The sequence below is a fragment of the Triticum urartu genome, chromosome 1 (assembly GCF_003073215.2).
Source record: "Triticum urartu cultivar G1812 chromosome 1, Tu2.1, whole genome shotgun sequence".
NCBI lineage: Eukaryota > Viridiplantae > Streptophyta > Magnoliopsida > Poales > Poaceae > Triticum > Triticum urartu.
The window spans coordinates 563,988,716-564,004,913 of record NC_053022.1 but is presented as its reverse complement, the minus strand read 5'-3'; the positions used below and the strand labels follow the sequence as shown (position 1 = coordinate 564,004,913).

At 46.2% G+C, this 16,198-nt stretch overlaps 1 protein-coding gene across 1 annotated transcript; it reads right to left on the bottom strand.

The window, feature by feature from the left end:
* Positions 1-2,717: 2,717 nt before the first annotated feature.
* LOC125530840 lies at positions 2,718-4,053 on the bottom strand. Its single transcript, XM_048695264.1, has one exon. The coding sequence runs from the start codon at positions 4,036-4,038 to the stop codon at positions 3,085-3,087; it is 954 nt and encodes a 317-aa protein (XP_048551221.1). The 5' UTR covers positions 4,039-4,053; the 3' UTR covers positions 2,718-3,084.
* Between the last annotated feature and the right edge of the window lie 12,145 nt (positions 4,054-16,198).

The following is a 16,198-nucleotide window of genomic DNA, read 5'->3' as shown; positions in this document are numbered from 1 at the left end:
TCCTGGAGATATAGGCGCTGCTGGTCATGGAACCCTTCTTCATGTTGGTGATGGCAATCCGCAAATTTGTGATGCGGGATTGGGAGTGCGAGGAGAACAAGGTGGTGATGGCAGTCCAGAGATCAAAGGTGGTCTCCTCACTTGCAACTTGGGCGAGAATCTTCATGGACAGAGAATTCAGAAGATAGCTAAGAACTTGCTGATCCTTTGATATCCACTGGGCGTACAGCGGATTGGGTTCCATGGCGACGGTTTTGTCCGTCTGCTCCCGTTGCACCGTCTTCGGTGGCGCGGCATCTGATCCGTCCACTGTAGACAGCAAGTCCTTTGACTCATTGTCCCATCTGCCCGGCATGATAGAATTTGGTTTGTAACATAGGAATCTTCCTGTTAGATAAATTAGCAATTTTCTGATTGGTTTAATCTACAAATAAATCATGATAGTTTTTTGAAAATAATAAATCATGATAGTGACATATGCAGTATTAATCTCGTACAGATATGTAACCATGTGATCACGTACTACACATAGAACAGATACATCTGTATAAACAACAAGTGCAACCAACATAGGAATAAACAGGAAAGGAATGAACGGACTATACGCACCAGTTGGCTAGGTCGACGGTGGCATCAACATCCTCGGTTGCCTTCTTGGCGGTTTCTAAGTTCTTGCCCATGTCAAAGCTGGAAAGGTCAAGGACGTACTCAGAGTTCTCACCTGTGGGCGTCGTAATCTTCCCGAAGGCTCCGTTGTGGTTGCTCCCTCCATTCATCGTGCTTCGGAAGAAAATCCGATCTTTGGATAGGGCAGTGGGCGCGTTGCGGTGTCGTGTCCTTCCTGAAGGCACCGTCTTGGAGTGCAAGGTTCATCGATTCTCAACTTCAACTCTTTGCGATATCTTCATCGGTAGGGCGTCGGCGGCTCCGTAGTGATGTTTGATGTCTTCCTTTGTAGTCTACGTCGAGTCTTTCAGTGTGTTGTTGTTATAGCCCTTTGACACCTATGTATCCAGCCCTGCGTGAGTGTGGGTCTCTGTGTGGTGTGTTGCGATTTGTATTGGTTCCATATGTTGGTATATGTTGGTGGTTGTTGCTTTACATATAAAGCGGAGCGAAAACCTTTTTGGGTATCTTTGCCCCTCTTCGTGCATCAGGGGGAACCCTGGGTTCTGGTACTCGGAACGTATGATGATGGCGTCTTTAACGTCGTTCCTCTTCAAAAGGCGTTGTTTTGTTTGCTCGTGGCGTCCCCATGGTGGAGTTGGATTTGTTGGTTGTCTTTATTTGGCTTGAGCTGGGAGAAGCTTTGTCGTGTTGTTCTCTATGTTTGGGCTGAGCACCCCATGTCTCGGTGCTTTGGTCTCCGGGCACCACGCCATTCGTTTCATGTGTTGGTCCTGTGTGTTGTTCCATACCTTGTAATCATTTTTCTTCTTCTTTTATCATTGAATTGATACACAAGTTTTACGTATTCACGAGAAATAAAAATGAGGGTATGTGCATGTAGGTAAGTGTCTGCATTTGTGTCGCGCTTTTCTTAAAGGGCATATTTTGCTTGGTTTTCCGTTATTTAGTAGCTTGGTGACCATTGTTGTGGGAGAGAAAAAAAAAAGAAAACCCAAATTCTCGCGGCATCTTGCGAGAAAACGTCTGCATTTGCGAGGAGGAGGAACAATCGCATAATTCGTGGTGGTGGGTTCCGGCCGGGAAACGATCGACTATCAGGCGGCAACGGAGAGGCGGATAATCAGGAGCCGAAAACCGCGGCGCGGCAGGAGCGACGGGAACACGATGGACTATTCAGCGTGGAGGAGGAATTTATTCCGTGCCTGCTTGGGTTCGGTGGGCGCTTGGAGGCAGCAGGGCCCAAAGGAGCCAACAGTGGCGAGCGCGGGAACAGTGTCTGTGCACGGGCGCAACAACTCGCACACTCCACGCAAAGAGAGAAGGAAAGAAAGAAAGCCGCCGGCGCTGTGCGCGCGGACGGACGGATGGATGGACGTGCGGACGCCGACGGGTCGGGGCCGGGCCGAGCCGTCACTTTCGCTTCCTACGTACGGCCCTATTACCTATTACCTAGGAGGACATCCAGCCAGCCAGCCAGCGGCCACGGAATGGAGAGGAAACCCAGGGGGCGGGCGCGGGCGAGACATATCGGGCCATGGCGCGCGCCTTGCCGATCTGCGCACGCCCCGTGCGCGTCGCGTCGCGTCTGACCCGACGAGACTCGCTCCTGCACCTGCATGCCATCGGCCGCCCGTTTGGCCGGAGGCGGCTACATCTACATCTAATTCGCACGCGCCTGTGGATGTGGTGGTAGCAATCGGGCCACGATGATCGTCGTCCCATGTTTCACACTCTCACTAGGCGGTTTTGGCCTCGCGCTTTACGGGTGGCGCCGAGCCTATCCATCCGCTTGGCAATGGCGACGGCATATGGGCATCTGATTCCGATCCGTCGTGTGGCACTCTGCCGTTCGCTCCAGTTTCCCCGAGTTTATCCTGGCCTTGGCCTGGGGGCAGGGAGAGCCCCGCCCGGCGCACACTTTTCGCACCCCTTTTCTCTCTTTGAACTTTCGACCAACATCGGAATTGGCCGAGACGACGTGTAAAAAGGACGAGAGATTTACCATGTCCCCTTGGAATCACACACCAAACCGCTTCGACTATACACTCCCTCTGTACTTTGTAGTGATGTAAAAGATCTTACATTACTTTATAGAGGGAGTACGTTTTATTTCAAGTTTTTTGAACCGGCGATGCACAAGAGAAAGACATCTTGAGACTCATGGTTTCCTCCGCTACAGTAAGTAAATCCAGCACCACGAGCGATCCGCGATCCGACGGCCACGGTACAACCACGTCGCTCCCGTCCCATGCGCACCCACTCTGCCATGCCCGTGCGTGCCTCGCCACAAAAGAAGGCGTGCCCATGGCCATGACCGAACTCTCCTAGCTACTGACCAGTGAAGCGACGAGACGAGAGCTTCTTCTTCCTCCTCCTTATGTACTTTGCACATAGTGACTGACAGTGTCTCCGACCAGGTCCCCATCAACCCCGGACCATCACCGACGACGAAACTTATTCTACCAGGACAAGCGTGCCGGCCATGGACTCCTCCTCGCGCCGGAACCGCGTCTGCTTCGCGATGAACGCCTCCACGGTGCGCCGGAACTCCTCCGCGTCGTCCGTGCCGGCCCACCCGCGCGCCACGCCCACCTCCGCCACGTCCCGCGCCGTCACCGACGACCGCCGCCTGCGCCCGTTGTCAGACTCCGAGCGCCGCATCAGCGGCAGCGGCTCCGGCGACGCCGACCGCCTGGACAGCTCGCCGCGCCGGCCCATCTTCTCCGACCGGGTCCGCCTCGGCGCGCGGGCCTTGCTCACGGCAGCCGCGGCGCGCGTCGTCACCGACACCACCGGCTTCACCACCTCCTCCTCCTCCTCCGGCACCGTCGCCATCGCCATCGCCATGGCCGGCATCACCACCACGGGCGCTTCACTTGCCTGCGTCGGCATCGGCGTCGGCGTCGGCGTCGTTTGTACGGCGAACGAAGCGAAGCTGGCGGCAGGGGTCTGGCCCTGCTCCACACCGGCGCCGGCAGAGGAGGCCGCGGCGGAGGAGGCCGGGGACGGCTCCACGCGCTCGCGCCTGGAGAGCGCGAGGAGGAGGAGCACGATGGCGTTGCCGAGGACGAACACGAAGCGGGGGCTGAAGAGGAGCGAGCCCGCGACGCGCATCGCGGCGGCGGCCACGGACGGCGCGCGGGAGGAGGACCACGACAGGAGCGCCGCGACGGCGATGAGCTCCCCCACCCTTAGCATCCGGAACAGGAGGCGAAGCCGCAGCGCTGCTCCGGTGGCGGCCATGGCGGACATGCGCGACGCTACTTCGGGAGAGCACGTGGCGGGGCACTGGTTTCTTGGGGGTTTGGCTCTGCTCTGGCTCTGGGTTTCTCTGCTGGAGGAGGAGGAGAGCGTGGGAGGTTGAGCACTTGGCAGAGGCGAGGAGGGTGGTGGGCTTATATAGCCCATTTCCGGTGGCCTTTTGCGCTCCATGGGAATATATTTGTCATCTTGCCATTATCTATTCCAATTTTATCATTGTTTAATATCTACAGTGGATTTTTGTAAGGAATTGCTGAATGGGCAATAGTGTTCTTTTCTGGTTGCTGGGGGAACTGGTGTTGGTTATGGAAATGCACATGATGCAGCCTTTTGCGATCGAACACAATTCGAGCATGGTGTTGTTACTGTTGCATGACAATGATAGGTGGCATAAATACCCAACCGAATATTAGAACCACTCAAGTTATGCATTGTTTATAGTTAATTTTTGTGTGGGGAATATTGGTACTAGTAGTTATCAAAGTCAAAAAAGACCCAAAATTCAATTGGTTATGGTAAAGTAGATATAAGGGGATCTATCAAATTTTCCACGATGAATTCACTCAAAAGAGGCTTTACCAAATACATGGTCTTGTTCCTTGTACAACGATTGACGAGTAACCTTTAGTTGGATTTCTCCAATTTGCTGACAACTTCTAGAGCCGGGTTTGCGATGTGCCATTTTATTCTCTAGGAACCGAAACATGTTCCTATAAATATTCCAGTGTGTCAAATCGATCTTTGGGGGCACTTTTTTTGCATTATTTTTCCTTTTTGCGAATGGATTTAAAAGGTACTAGTAACACATAAATGAAGTAACAAAATAGCAGGACACAACTGCATGACAGACTAGTTTTGGTTACACCATTGAAAGCAAAAGAACATTCTGAAATAATTATGTTGGTTATGGAAGTGTACTTGAATGGAGCATATAGAGTTACCGACGAATGATAATGATTGGTGGTAGCAATACTCAATAGAACAGTAGAACCACCAAAAATTTATATCGGTGGTTCTTCTTTTTCGTTTGTGGAGAATAATGTACTACTTATTGAAGTAAAAGAAGACTTGGAATTCAAAATCGTTATGGTAAAGTACACATAAGGGATCTATTTAATTCCCATGCTTTAACTCACTACAAAAGGGGTGGTACACACATAATCTTGATCCTTGTATGGTGATCGACGGGTAACCTTTTGGATGGATTTCTTCGTTCCTCGATAACTTCCGGAACCGGAATTGCGACGTGCCATTTTATTCTCCAGGAACGAAAGCATGTTCCTATAAATATTCTGTGTGTCAAATCGACCTCTGGGGGCTTTTGATTGGCAGGATCCTATAACAAATAAATGAAAATAACTAAACAGTTAGACACGAGAACACGTTGCGTGCTAAAGCAATTTTAAATGTATAGACTACTGCATGACAAAAGTAGTTTTGGTTGTAACACCACAAAAAACTCGAAAGAACTTTCTGAAACAATGAGGACATCTATTGTGAAGTTAGACTGAGCGGAGAATTCCCTTTCGAAAAATTCGTGCAACATACTCAATAGGGAAACAATATATATATTATTTAGTTCTATAAATCAGATGAGCTCCATACTAATCATCTCAGAAGAATAATATCCCCTTGTTGGCACGCAAACCAGCATGATTCAAATTACATTGCGTAAATATCCTTGGGGCTTGGTGGTCACAGTGCTTGCTCACACATTTTTAGCGCCAACACTGTATGAACCTACTACTAGGCTGGTTTCGAACATATAATGTAATTTAAACTTTAACGCAGAACATGAGCAACACGTAGCAAATGAATTCTAGTGCATCGAGATTCTCAAAGCATATACGGTACTAAGAGCAAGTACAATAGGATAATGTAAGCGGGATATAAGACATGCCACATAAGATTTTTGCCTAGGTGGAGGAGAGAGGAGAGGGGAAAGAAGAGAAGCTGACTATAAAACTTACAGCCGGCTGTAGCACATGTTCCAACACCCTTTGTGAGATAGAAAAAGTGGACCACGCATTAATGGCATAGTATACAAATATGACTTACTATTGTATAAACAAGCTATTAGGTTGGCTATAAACACTTCATATAGCCGGATATGGGCTGTTATTATTAACCATGTTCTAAATAAAAGAAGCATCAAGTGCCTAAAGAAATTTAGAATGTAGAACATATGCACCACTGCGTGACGAAAAGTTGTTTTGGTTGAACCAGGGAGCACACAGAGGAACTTCCTAAAATAAGTAGGTGTTTGATATTTGATGAGAGAAAACTAGAAAAGTAAGAAAATTCCAATAGAGACGCGGGAATTTTTCCATGAGGTTTGATATCACTTTAGAAAAAACTACTAGCATGCAAACTAGTCTACCTAAAGAATAAAAAGATAATCTCAAATCCAACAAATAAAGCGAGGTCTACGAAAAGAAAACAATTTCAACAAAATAGAGTCCTCCCTCTTCAAATTCATATAGAATCCTCCCTCTTCGAATTAAATTGTGTAATAAATGCGCACTCGGGCTCAAGATGCCCGCTCACACATAATCTTGCCTCCTGCACTGTTTGAACCTACAAGCCTGGTTTCGAACAGATAACATAATGTAACAAACATTTAGCTGCAAGTCGCAAGAGGAGCAGGAGTTAGCGGCTTACTGGGGATCACGAGGCCGCCGGGTTGTTTGGTGCTCGGCGCCCGAGATGTGCCATTGCTGGGAGCACTACTGTTGGTTATGGAAATATGCCAAACGGAACAATAGAAATGCAACATGGCGTGCTTACTGTGGCATGACAATGATTGGTGGCATCAATACTCAGGAGAATATCAGAACCACTCAAGTTATGCATTGTCTATAGTTATTTCTTGTGTGGGGAATATCGGTACTGGTTATCAAAGTCAAAAAGACCCAAAATTCAATTGGTTATGGTAAAGTACATATAAGGGGATCTATCAAATTTCCATGATGAATTCACCCAAAAGAGGTTTTATTAAATACATAATTGTGTTCCTTGTACCACGACTGACAAGTAACCTTTTGTTGGATTTCTTCAATTTGTTAACAACTTCCGGATCCGGGTTTGCTACGTACCATTTTATTCTCCAGGAACCAACACATGTTCCAATAATATTCCAGTGTGTCAAATCGACCTTTGATTTTTTTTTTCATGATTTTTCTTTTTTGTTAATGGATTTAAAAGGTTCTGGTAACATATAAATGAAGTAAAAAAAGATAGGCAGACACTACTGCATGACAAAGTAGTTTTGGTTACACCACCAAAAAATCAAAAGAACATTCTGAAATAATTATGTTGGTTATGGAAATGTACGTACTTGAATGGAGCATATGATGTTACTGTCGGATGACAATGATTGGTGGTATCAATACTCAATAGAACGATAGAACCTACCAAATTTTATATTGGTGGTTCTTTTTTTTGTGTGTGGGGAATAATGTACTACCTATTGAAGTAAAAGAATACTCGGAATTCAAATTCATTGTGGTAATTGAAGGAAATATTGTTGGAAATATGCCCTAGAGGCAATAATAAATTAGTTATTATTATATTTCCTTGTTCATGATAATCGTTTATTATCCATGCTATAATTGTATTGATAGGAAACTCAGATACATGTGTGGATACATAGACAACACCATGTCCCTAGTAAGCCTCTAGTTGACTAGCTCGTTGATCAATAGATGGTTACGGTTTCCTGACCATGGACATTGGATGTCATTGATAACGGGATCACATCATTAGGAGAATGATGTGATGGACAAGACCCAATCCTAAGCCTAGCACAAAGATCGTGTAGTTCGTATGCTAAAGCTTTTCTAATGTCAAGTATCATTTCCTTAGACCATGAGATTGTGCAACTCCCGGATGCCGTAGGAGTGCTTTGGGTGTGCCAAACGTCACAACGTAACTGGGTGGCTATAAAGGTACACTACGGGTATCTCCGAAAGTGTCTGTTGGGTTGGCACGAATCGAGACTGGGATTTGTCACTCCGTGTGACGGAGAGGTATCTCTGGGCCCACTCGGTAGGACATCATCATAATGTGCACAATGTGATCAAGGAGTTGATCACGGGATGATGTGTTACGGAACGAGTAAAGAGACTTGCCGGTAACGAGATTGAACAAGGTATCGGAATACCGACGATCGAATCTCGGGCAAGTATCATACCGCTAGACAAAGGGAATTGTATACGGGATTGATTAAGTCCTTGACATCGTGGTTCATCCGATGAGATCATCGTGGAACATGTGGGAGCCAACATGGGTATCCAGATCCAGCTGTTGGTTATTGACCGGAGAGTCATCTCGGTCATGTCTGCATGTCTCCCGAACCCGTAGGGTCTACACACTTAAGGTTCGGTGACGCTAGGGTTATAGAGATATTAGTATGCGGTAACCCGAAAGTTGTTCGGAGTCCCGGATGAGATCCCGAACGTCACGAGGAGTTCCGGAATGGTCCGGAGGTAAAGAATTATATATAGGAAGTGCTATTTCGGCCATCGGGACAAGTTTCGGGGTCACCAGTATTGTACCGGGACCACCGGAAAGGTCCTGGGGGTCCACCGGGTGGGGCCACCTGCCCCGGGGGGCCACATGGGCTGTAGGGGGTGCGCCTTGGCCTATATGGGCCAAGGGCACCAGCCCCAAGAGGCCCATGCGCCAAGAGAAGAGGAAAAAGGGAGAGTCCTAAAGGGGGAAGGCACCTCCGAGGTGCCTTGGGGAGGATGGACTCCTTCCCCCCCCCCCCTTGGCCGCACCCTTCCTTGGAGGAAGGGGCAAGGCTGCGCCCTTCCCCTCTCCCTTGGCCCTATATATAGTGGGGGGAAGGGAGGGCAACCATACCTAAGGCCTGGCGCCTCCCTCTCCCTCCCGTGACACATCTCCCTCCTCCCACAGCGCTTGGCAAAGCCCTGTTGGAATCCCGCTACTTCCACCACCACGCCGTCGTGTTGTTGGATCTCCATCAACCTCTCCTTCCCCCTTGCTGGATCAAGAAGGAGGAGACGTCGCTGCTCCGTACGTGTGTTGAACACGGAGGTGCCGTCCGTTCGGCGCTAGGATCATCGGTGATTTGGATCACGACGAGTACGACTCCATCAACCCCGTTCTCTTGAACGCTTCCGCGCGCGATCTACAAGGGTATGTAGATCCATTCCTCCCTCGTTGCTAGATGACTCCATAGATAGATCTTGGCGACACGTAGGAAAATTTTGAATTTATGCTACGTTCCCCAACAAATATGCCCTAGAGGCAATAATAAAGTTATTATTTATTTCCTTATAATCATGATAAATGTTTATTATTCATGCTAGAATTGTATTAAACGGAAACATAATACATGTGTGAATACATAGACAAACTAAGTGTCACTAGTATGCCTCTACTTGACTAGCTCGTTAATCAAAGATGGTTATGTTTCCTAACCATGAACAATGAGTTGTAATTTGATTAACGAGGTCACATCATTAGTTGAATGATCTGATTGACATGACCCATTCCATTAGCTTAGCACCCGATCGTTTAGTATGTTGCTATTGCTTTCTTCATGACTTATACATGTTCCTATAACTATGAGATTATGCAACTCCCGTTTACCGGAGGAACACTTTGGGTGCTACCAAACGTCACAACGTAACTGGGTGATTATAAAGGAGCATTACAGGTGTCTCCAAAGGTAGATGTTGGGTTGGCGTATTTCGAGATTAGGATTTGTCACTCCGATTGTCAGAGAGGTATCTCTGGGCCCTCTCGGTAATGCACATCACTTAAGCCTTGCAAGCATTGCAACTAAATGAGTTAGTTGCGGGATGATGTATTACAGAACGAGTAAAGAGACTTGCCGGTAACGAGATTGAACTAGGTATTGGAATACCGACGATCGAATCTCGGGCAAGTAACATACCGATGACAAAGGGAACAACGTATGTTGTTATGCGGTCTGACCGATAAAGATCTTCGTAGAATATGTAGGAGCCAATATGGGCATCCAGGTCCCGCTATTGGTTATTGACCAGAGACGTGTCTCGGTCATGTCTACATTGTTCTCGAACCCGTAGGGTCCGCACGCTTAAGGTTACGATGACAGTTATATTATGAGTTTATGCATTTTGATGTACCGAAGGTTGTTCGGAGTCCCGGATGTGATCACGGACATGACGAGGAGTCTCGAAATGGTCGAGACGTAAAGATTGATATATTGGAAGCCTATGTTTGGACATCGGAAGGGTTCCGGGTGAAATCGGGATTTTACCGGAGTACCGGGAGGTTACCGGAACCCCCCCGGGAGCTATATGGGCCTTAGTGGGCCTTAGTGGAAAAGAGAAGGGGCTGCCCAAGATGGGCTGCGCGCCTCCCTCCCTCCCCTAGTCCTATTAGGACTAGGAGAGGTGCCCCCCCCCTCTCTCTTTTCCCCCTCCGCGAATCCTATTCCAACTAGGATTGGGGGGGGAATCCTACTCCCAGAGGGAGTAGGACTCTCCTGGCGCGCCTCCTATGGCCGGCCAGCCTCCCCCCTCTAGTCCTTTATATACGGAGGCAGGGGCACCCCAGAAACACACAAGTTGATCCACGTGATCTATTCCTTAGCCGTGTGCGGTGCCCCCTGCCACCATAGTCCTCGATAATACTGTAGCGGAGTTTAGGCGAAGCCCTGCTGCTGTAGTGCATCAAGATCGTCACCACGCCGTCGTGCTGACGGAACTCTTCCCCGACACTTTGCTGGATCAGAGTCCGGGGATCGTCATCGGGCTGAACGTGTGCTCAAACTCGGAGGTGCCGTAGTTTCGGTGCTTGATCGGTTGGATCGTGAAGACGTACGACTACTTCCTCTACGTTGTGTCAGCGCTTCCGCAGTCGGTCTGCATTGGGTACGTAGACAACACTCTCCCCTCTCGTTGCTATGCATCACATGATCTTGCGTGTGCGTAGGAATTTTTTTGAAATTACTATGAAACCCAACAGTAATATTTTGAATAGCGCGCTATTTCGCCGTTATAACGCGGTTATAGCATATTTGGAAGGGAGACGTTATGTTTTGGCAAAATCGGACGCTACGGCGCTAATCGCGTAATTAGCGCGCTACACACGCTATAACTTTGTAACGTTACAACGTGCAGATGAACGGCGGCGGCAATATCTTGAGCAGCCCAGCAGGCCCAGCAGGCCAAAAGCCCAAAACCAACCCACGACCGACCACTAGCTTTCTCACTTATTCTCCCATGAGACCTAACCGGCTAACCCTAGTTCTCACTTCTCATCCCCTTCCCAGTTCCCAGCCCAGATGAGCGGCGGCGACGACGGCGACGGCAACATCTGGTTGTGAGCGCAGGCAGCGGCAAGATCTAGTCATCAGCGCGGCGGCAATATCTTGAGCAGCGGCGACAGCATCATCTCGCCGTGGCAGCGTCCTCCATCTCGACTCCATCCTACACCGACGGGCGATGTCAACCACACCGTCGGCAAGTCAACCACCAGGTAATCAAGCATCCACACCGTCGCATACCCACTTTCCCTTGAGCCATCTCCATGCCCTCCCCGTCTCTTGCTATGCCGCTGGCAAGAGCACCACCAGATGAATGCCGACAAGAGCACCAACAAAGGGAAGTAGGATTCAGAAGGAGATCCCTGTATATTCATAGAAAGATGTTGATTTCCTCAATATGGTTTACAGTTTGACTAATTAACTATGTATATTTGTGTGTATCTGAGTTATCAGGCCATATAGTACTGAACTGAACTATAGTAACAAGAGTAACTTGTGTTAATGCTTGGATGGGCCGATTTTACTCTATACTAAAGATATATGTACTGCACTGAAGACGTAGGCATTGCTAATTTGATATATAATTTGTCTGATTGTAGGCGTTGGTGCTTCAAGCGCAGCATCAACGGTACAAGGAGGAGCTGCCGTTGTGAATGTGAAATCAAAAGACCCAGGATGGAAATATTGCATTTGTCCTGATGAAAACAAGAGGAATTCTTTGAAGTGCATTTTCTGTCATCATGTGTACACCAATGGTATTACTCGAATCAAGCTCCACCTTGCAAACATTCCAACTTCCGGTGTTGTTCCCTGTACAAAAGTGCCAGCTGATGTAAGGGATGAAATGACTGAGTTTTTGACAAAGAAGGGTGATAAAAAGGCAGCAAAAATTTCAGAGCAGAAGAGGATTAGAAGTGAAGTGGACTTGAGCCACTCAGAGGGGGAAGGTTCAAGTGATGAGGATGGCAGAAGAAATTCTGTTGTTATGCTTAAGTCAGCGAGAGGCAAAACATCTAAATCCTCAGGTGGGCCTATGGAAAAATTCTGCCAACTATCACCTGAAGATGCTATAGCTGCAAGGAAGGAAAAATCTAGTGAGAGCATTCAATTAAAGCTGACAACTGGGGAGAGATTGAAGAAAAGGAACCGTGCTTGTGAGTACATATGCCAGTTCTTCTATGAAGCATGCATTCCCTTCAATTCAGTCACACTTCCAAGCTTTTCCCTTATGCTTCAGTCAATTGGACAATACAGCGAAGACTTGCCAGGTCCTAGTCCTTATGAAATGGGTGGCCCATTCTTGAAGAAGAGGAAGAAGAAAGTGATGGAATCCTTCAAGGCTCACAGGGAAGCTTGGGAGCTCACTGGATGTACAATCATGACAGATGCGTGGACCGACATAAGAGGAAGAGGGGTAATGAATTTGGTAGTCCATAGTGCATATGGTGTGGTTTTTCTCGATTCTTTTGATTGTTCAGTTGTGAAGAAAGATGGCAAGTACATCTTTGACCTTGTAGATGATTGCATTGAAGAGATTGGGGAGAAACATGTAGTTCAAGTGGTGACTGATAATGCAAGTGTGAATCAAGCAGCATCTACATTGTTGAATGCAAAGCGGCCCAACATATTCTGGAATGGTTGTGCTGCCCATTGTATTGATTTGATGCTAGAGGACGTCGGTAAGCTGCCATCAGTTGACTCCACTATTACAAAAGCTAGAGCTGTGATAGTTTTCCTTTATGCACACACAAGGGTTTTGAGCCTAATGAGGGAGTTCCTTGGGAAAGATCTGGTTAGGTCCGGTATTACTAGGTTTGCTACAACATACTTAAACTTGAAGAGCATGTTGGATAACAAGAAGCAACTCCAGAAGCTATTTAGATTAGATCAACTTGATGAAATGGGCTATCTAAAAAAGGTTAAAGGAAGGGAAGCCAACAAAACTGTGCGCTCTGATTTTTTTTGGAGAGGAGTAGATATTGCCGTGAAGTTCTTTGAACCATTGCCTAACTTGCTAAGGAGAATGGACAGCGATGTACCAGCTATGGGATTCATATACGGCGCCTTTTTGGATGCAAAGAAAGAGATCTCAGCCAAGTTTGAAAATGAACAACAAGAATCTTGTTTTCAAGAAGTGTTGGATATAGTGGATAAAAGATGGGACAACAAATTGAAGAGGCCACTACATAGGGCTGGATACTTCTTAAATCCATACTACTTTTATGAAAACAAGCTACAAATTTTGTTGGATCTAACATTTAAAGATGGGGTTGTCAGTTGCATGGGAAAAATGGTGGAAGATGTTCGCCTTCAAGACAAAATCACAGATGAACTTAAGGCATATCAAGGTGAAGAGGGGTCATTTGGAAGAGACATTGCTAAAAGGCAGCGGAAAAACAAAAACTTTGATCCAGGTGCATATTTACATTTTAACTTTTTCTCCATTCTCATATCAGAACTTGCAATGGTTTCTTAACTCCGATTTTTACTCTTAATGAAGCTGATTGGTGGTCCAATCATGGGTCAAGTGCACCAAATTTCAGGGTATTGGCGATGCGGATTTTGAGTTTGACATGCAGCTCCTCGGCTTGTGAGAGGAATTTCAGTGTTTTTCAGCAGGTCAATTCAGTATCTTTGCCATACTTTTCTTGCATTTGTTTACTTGTTTTTTCATACTAAGAAATCAATGCTCTAATCCCATCACCTACAGATTCACACAAAAAGACGCAGTAGGCTACTTCATGACAAAATGAGAGACCTTGTGTTCATCAAGTTCAACTCCAAACTAAAGGAAAAGAGAGGGATGAAAAACAGGGACCCAATTGAGGACCACACATTTGTAGATGTTGTAGAAGATGAAGGTAATGAGTGGATTACTGGTGTTGTGTCTGTTGAAGGAGTGCAAACAGGAGTTGAACCTGAAGATGTACAAGTTGCACAATCAACATCAAGGAGAAGTTGCTCCATCAAAAAGAAAGATAGTGTCTCAATCTCGTCTAGGAAGAAGAAGAAGTTGCTTCCTATTTATCGTGATGATGAGTTGCAATCAGCTGAGTCTTCTTCTGAATCGGGAAGATGATGAAATGCATTTTACCAGTGAGTGATTCTGAATAATTTGAATTGTGCTATGTTGTAATGTTGTCCCCTTCGGTGGCTATTGATGTAGACTATCTAAAACTCGTGTGTTATTTTGGTGTTGTATTGGTTGCTGCCCCGGGGCTGTTCATGTTAGAGACTCTTAACTATGGCTGTTGAGTGTTGATGTTGAGACTTACTATTTTTTATGTACTGGATTGGCCTTATGCATATATTGCTTGCTCTATGAAAAATTTTAGTTGCTTAAATACTTTATTTCTAGATATATTTGATTTTTTTTCCAAACGCTATTTTGAAATATAGGCACGCTATTGGCGTGCTATAACTTGTGTAGCAATTTAGAGAAGGGCCTCGCTATATTTTGTAGCGCGCTATTCAAAATATTGAAAGTACACATGGGGATCTATTAATTTCCATGCTCTAAATCACTACAAAAGTGATGGTACGCACATAATCTTGATCCTTGTACAACGATGGACGGGTAACCTTTTGGATGGATTTTTTCGTTTGTTGTAACCTCTGGAACCAGATTTGCAACATGCCATTTTATTCCCCATGAACGAAAGCACGTTCCTATAAGTATTCCAGCGTGTCAAATCGGCCTTTGGGGCCTTTTGTTTTGCAGGATTCTGTTATAGCGCATAAATGAAAATAATAAAACAGTTGGACATGAGAACACGTTGCATGCTAAAGGAATTTAAAATGTATAAACCACTACATGCGGAAGTACTTTTGGTTGTAACATCACCAAAAACTCGGAAGAAATTTCTAAAACAATCAGGGAATTTGTTGCGATGTTAGACTGAGCGCAGAATTCCCTTTCGAAAAATTGCGTGCAACATACTCGAGAGAGAAAACAGTTTCTATGGTTTTTAATTCTACAAATCAGACCAGCTCCATAGTAACCATCTCTAAAGAATGCTATCTCCAAGGAGCAGAAAGTCTCTAGTTTTCTCGCACGAGTAGATCATCTTGTTTCGCTAGCCAGAAAAGTCTGATTCAACAGAATATCCAGGGCTACGGATACACAATACAAATGCATACGGTTGTACATGGGCACATATACTCACCCTATGAACACGCGCACGCGCACGCATACTCTATCCTTGTAAGCACCCCTTAGAGACTGAGCCGACACATCATCTTGTGATTCACCGAGTCACCATAAGGGTTGTTTGACACTCAAACCAGCATGATTCAAATTATACGTCTTGTAAATATCCTTGGGGCGGGGCTTGGGGCTCACAGTGCTTGCTCACACATAATTAGCGCCAACACTGTTTGAACCTACTACTAGCGTGGTTTCAAAGCGATAACGTAAATTAACGCGGAACATGAGCAGCAGTAGCTTTGAGGTACGTAGCTGGGAATCACGGGCGAGGCAGGCAGAATTCTGGTGCATCTAAACCCTGATATATATAAGTTGTGTGCTCACTGTACCAAATTAAAGGAAAAACAGAATAGTTGGACACGACGACACGGTACACCCAAAGAAATTTAGAAGGCAGAATATATGCATCACTGCGTAATACCCCTTCCGTTCCAAATTACTCGTCGCAGAAATGGATGCATCTAGAACTAAAATACATCTAGATATATCCATATCTACGACAAGTAATTTGAAACGGAGGGAGTACTAGAAAGTAGTTTTGGATGAACCAGCTGGGAGAGGAACTTTGTGAAAGGAGCAGGTGCTTGATGTTTGATGAGAGAAAAGTAGAAAAGCATGCAAATTCGAATAGAAAACCAGGCAATTTTCCATGAAGTTTGATCTCACTTTGGAGAATAGCACGCAAAGTGGTCTACCTGTCTAACTGAATAATAAAAAGAAGAACTCAAAAAGCCCAGTCGAGCTCAAGATGCGTCGCTCGCGCATAATCTTGCCTCCTGCACTGTTTGAACCTACAAGCCTGGTTTCCAACAGAT

What these genes read in the sequence shown, in the direction of transcription:
- LOC125530840 (XM_048695264.1), bottom strand. Translation starts at nt 4,038, where the DNA reads ATGGGCTATATAAGCCCACCACCCTCCTCGCCTCTGCCAAGTGCTCAA.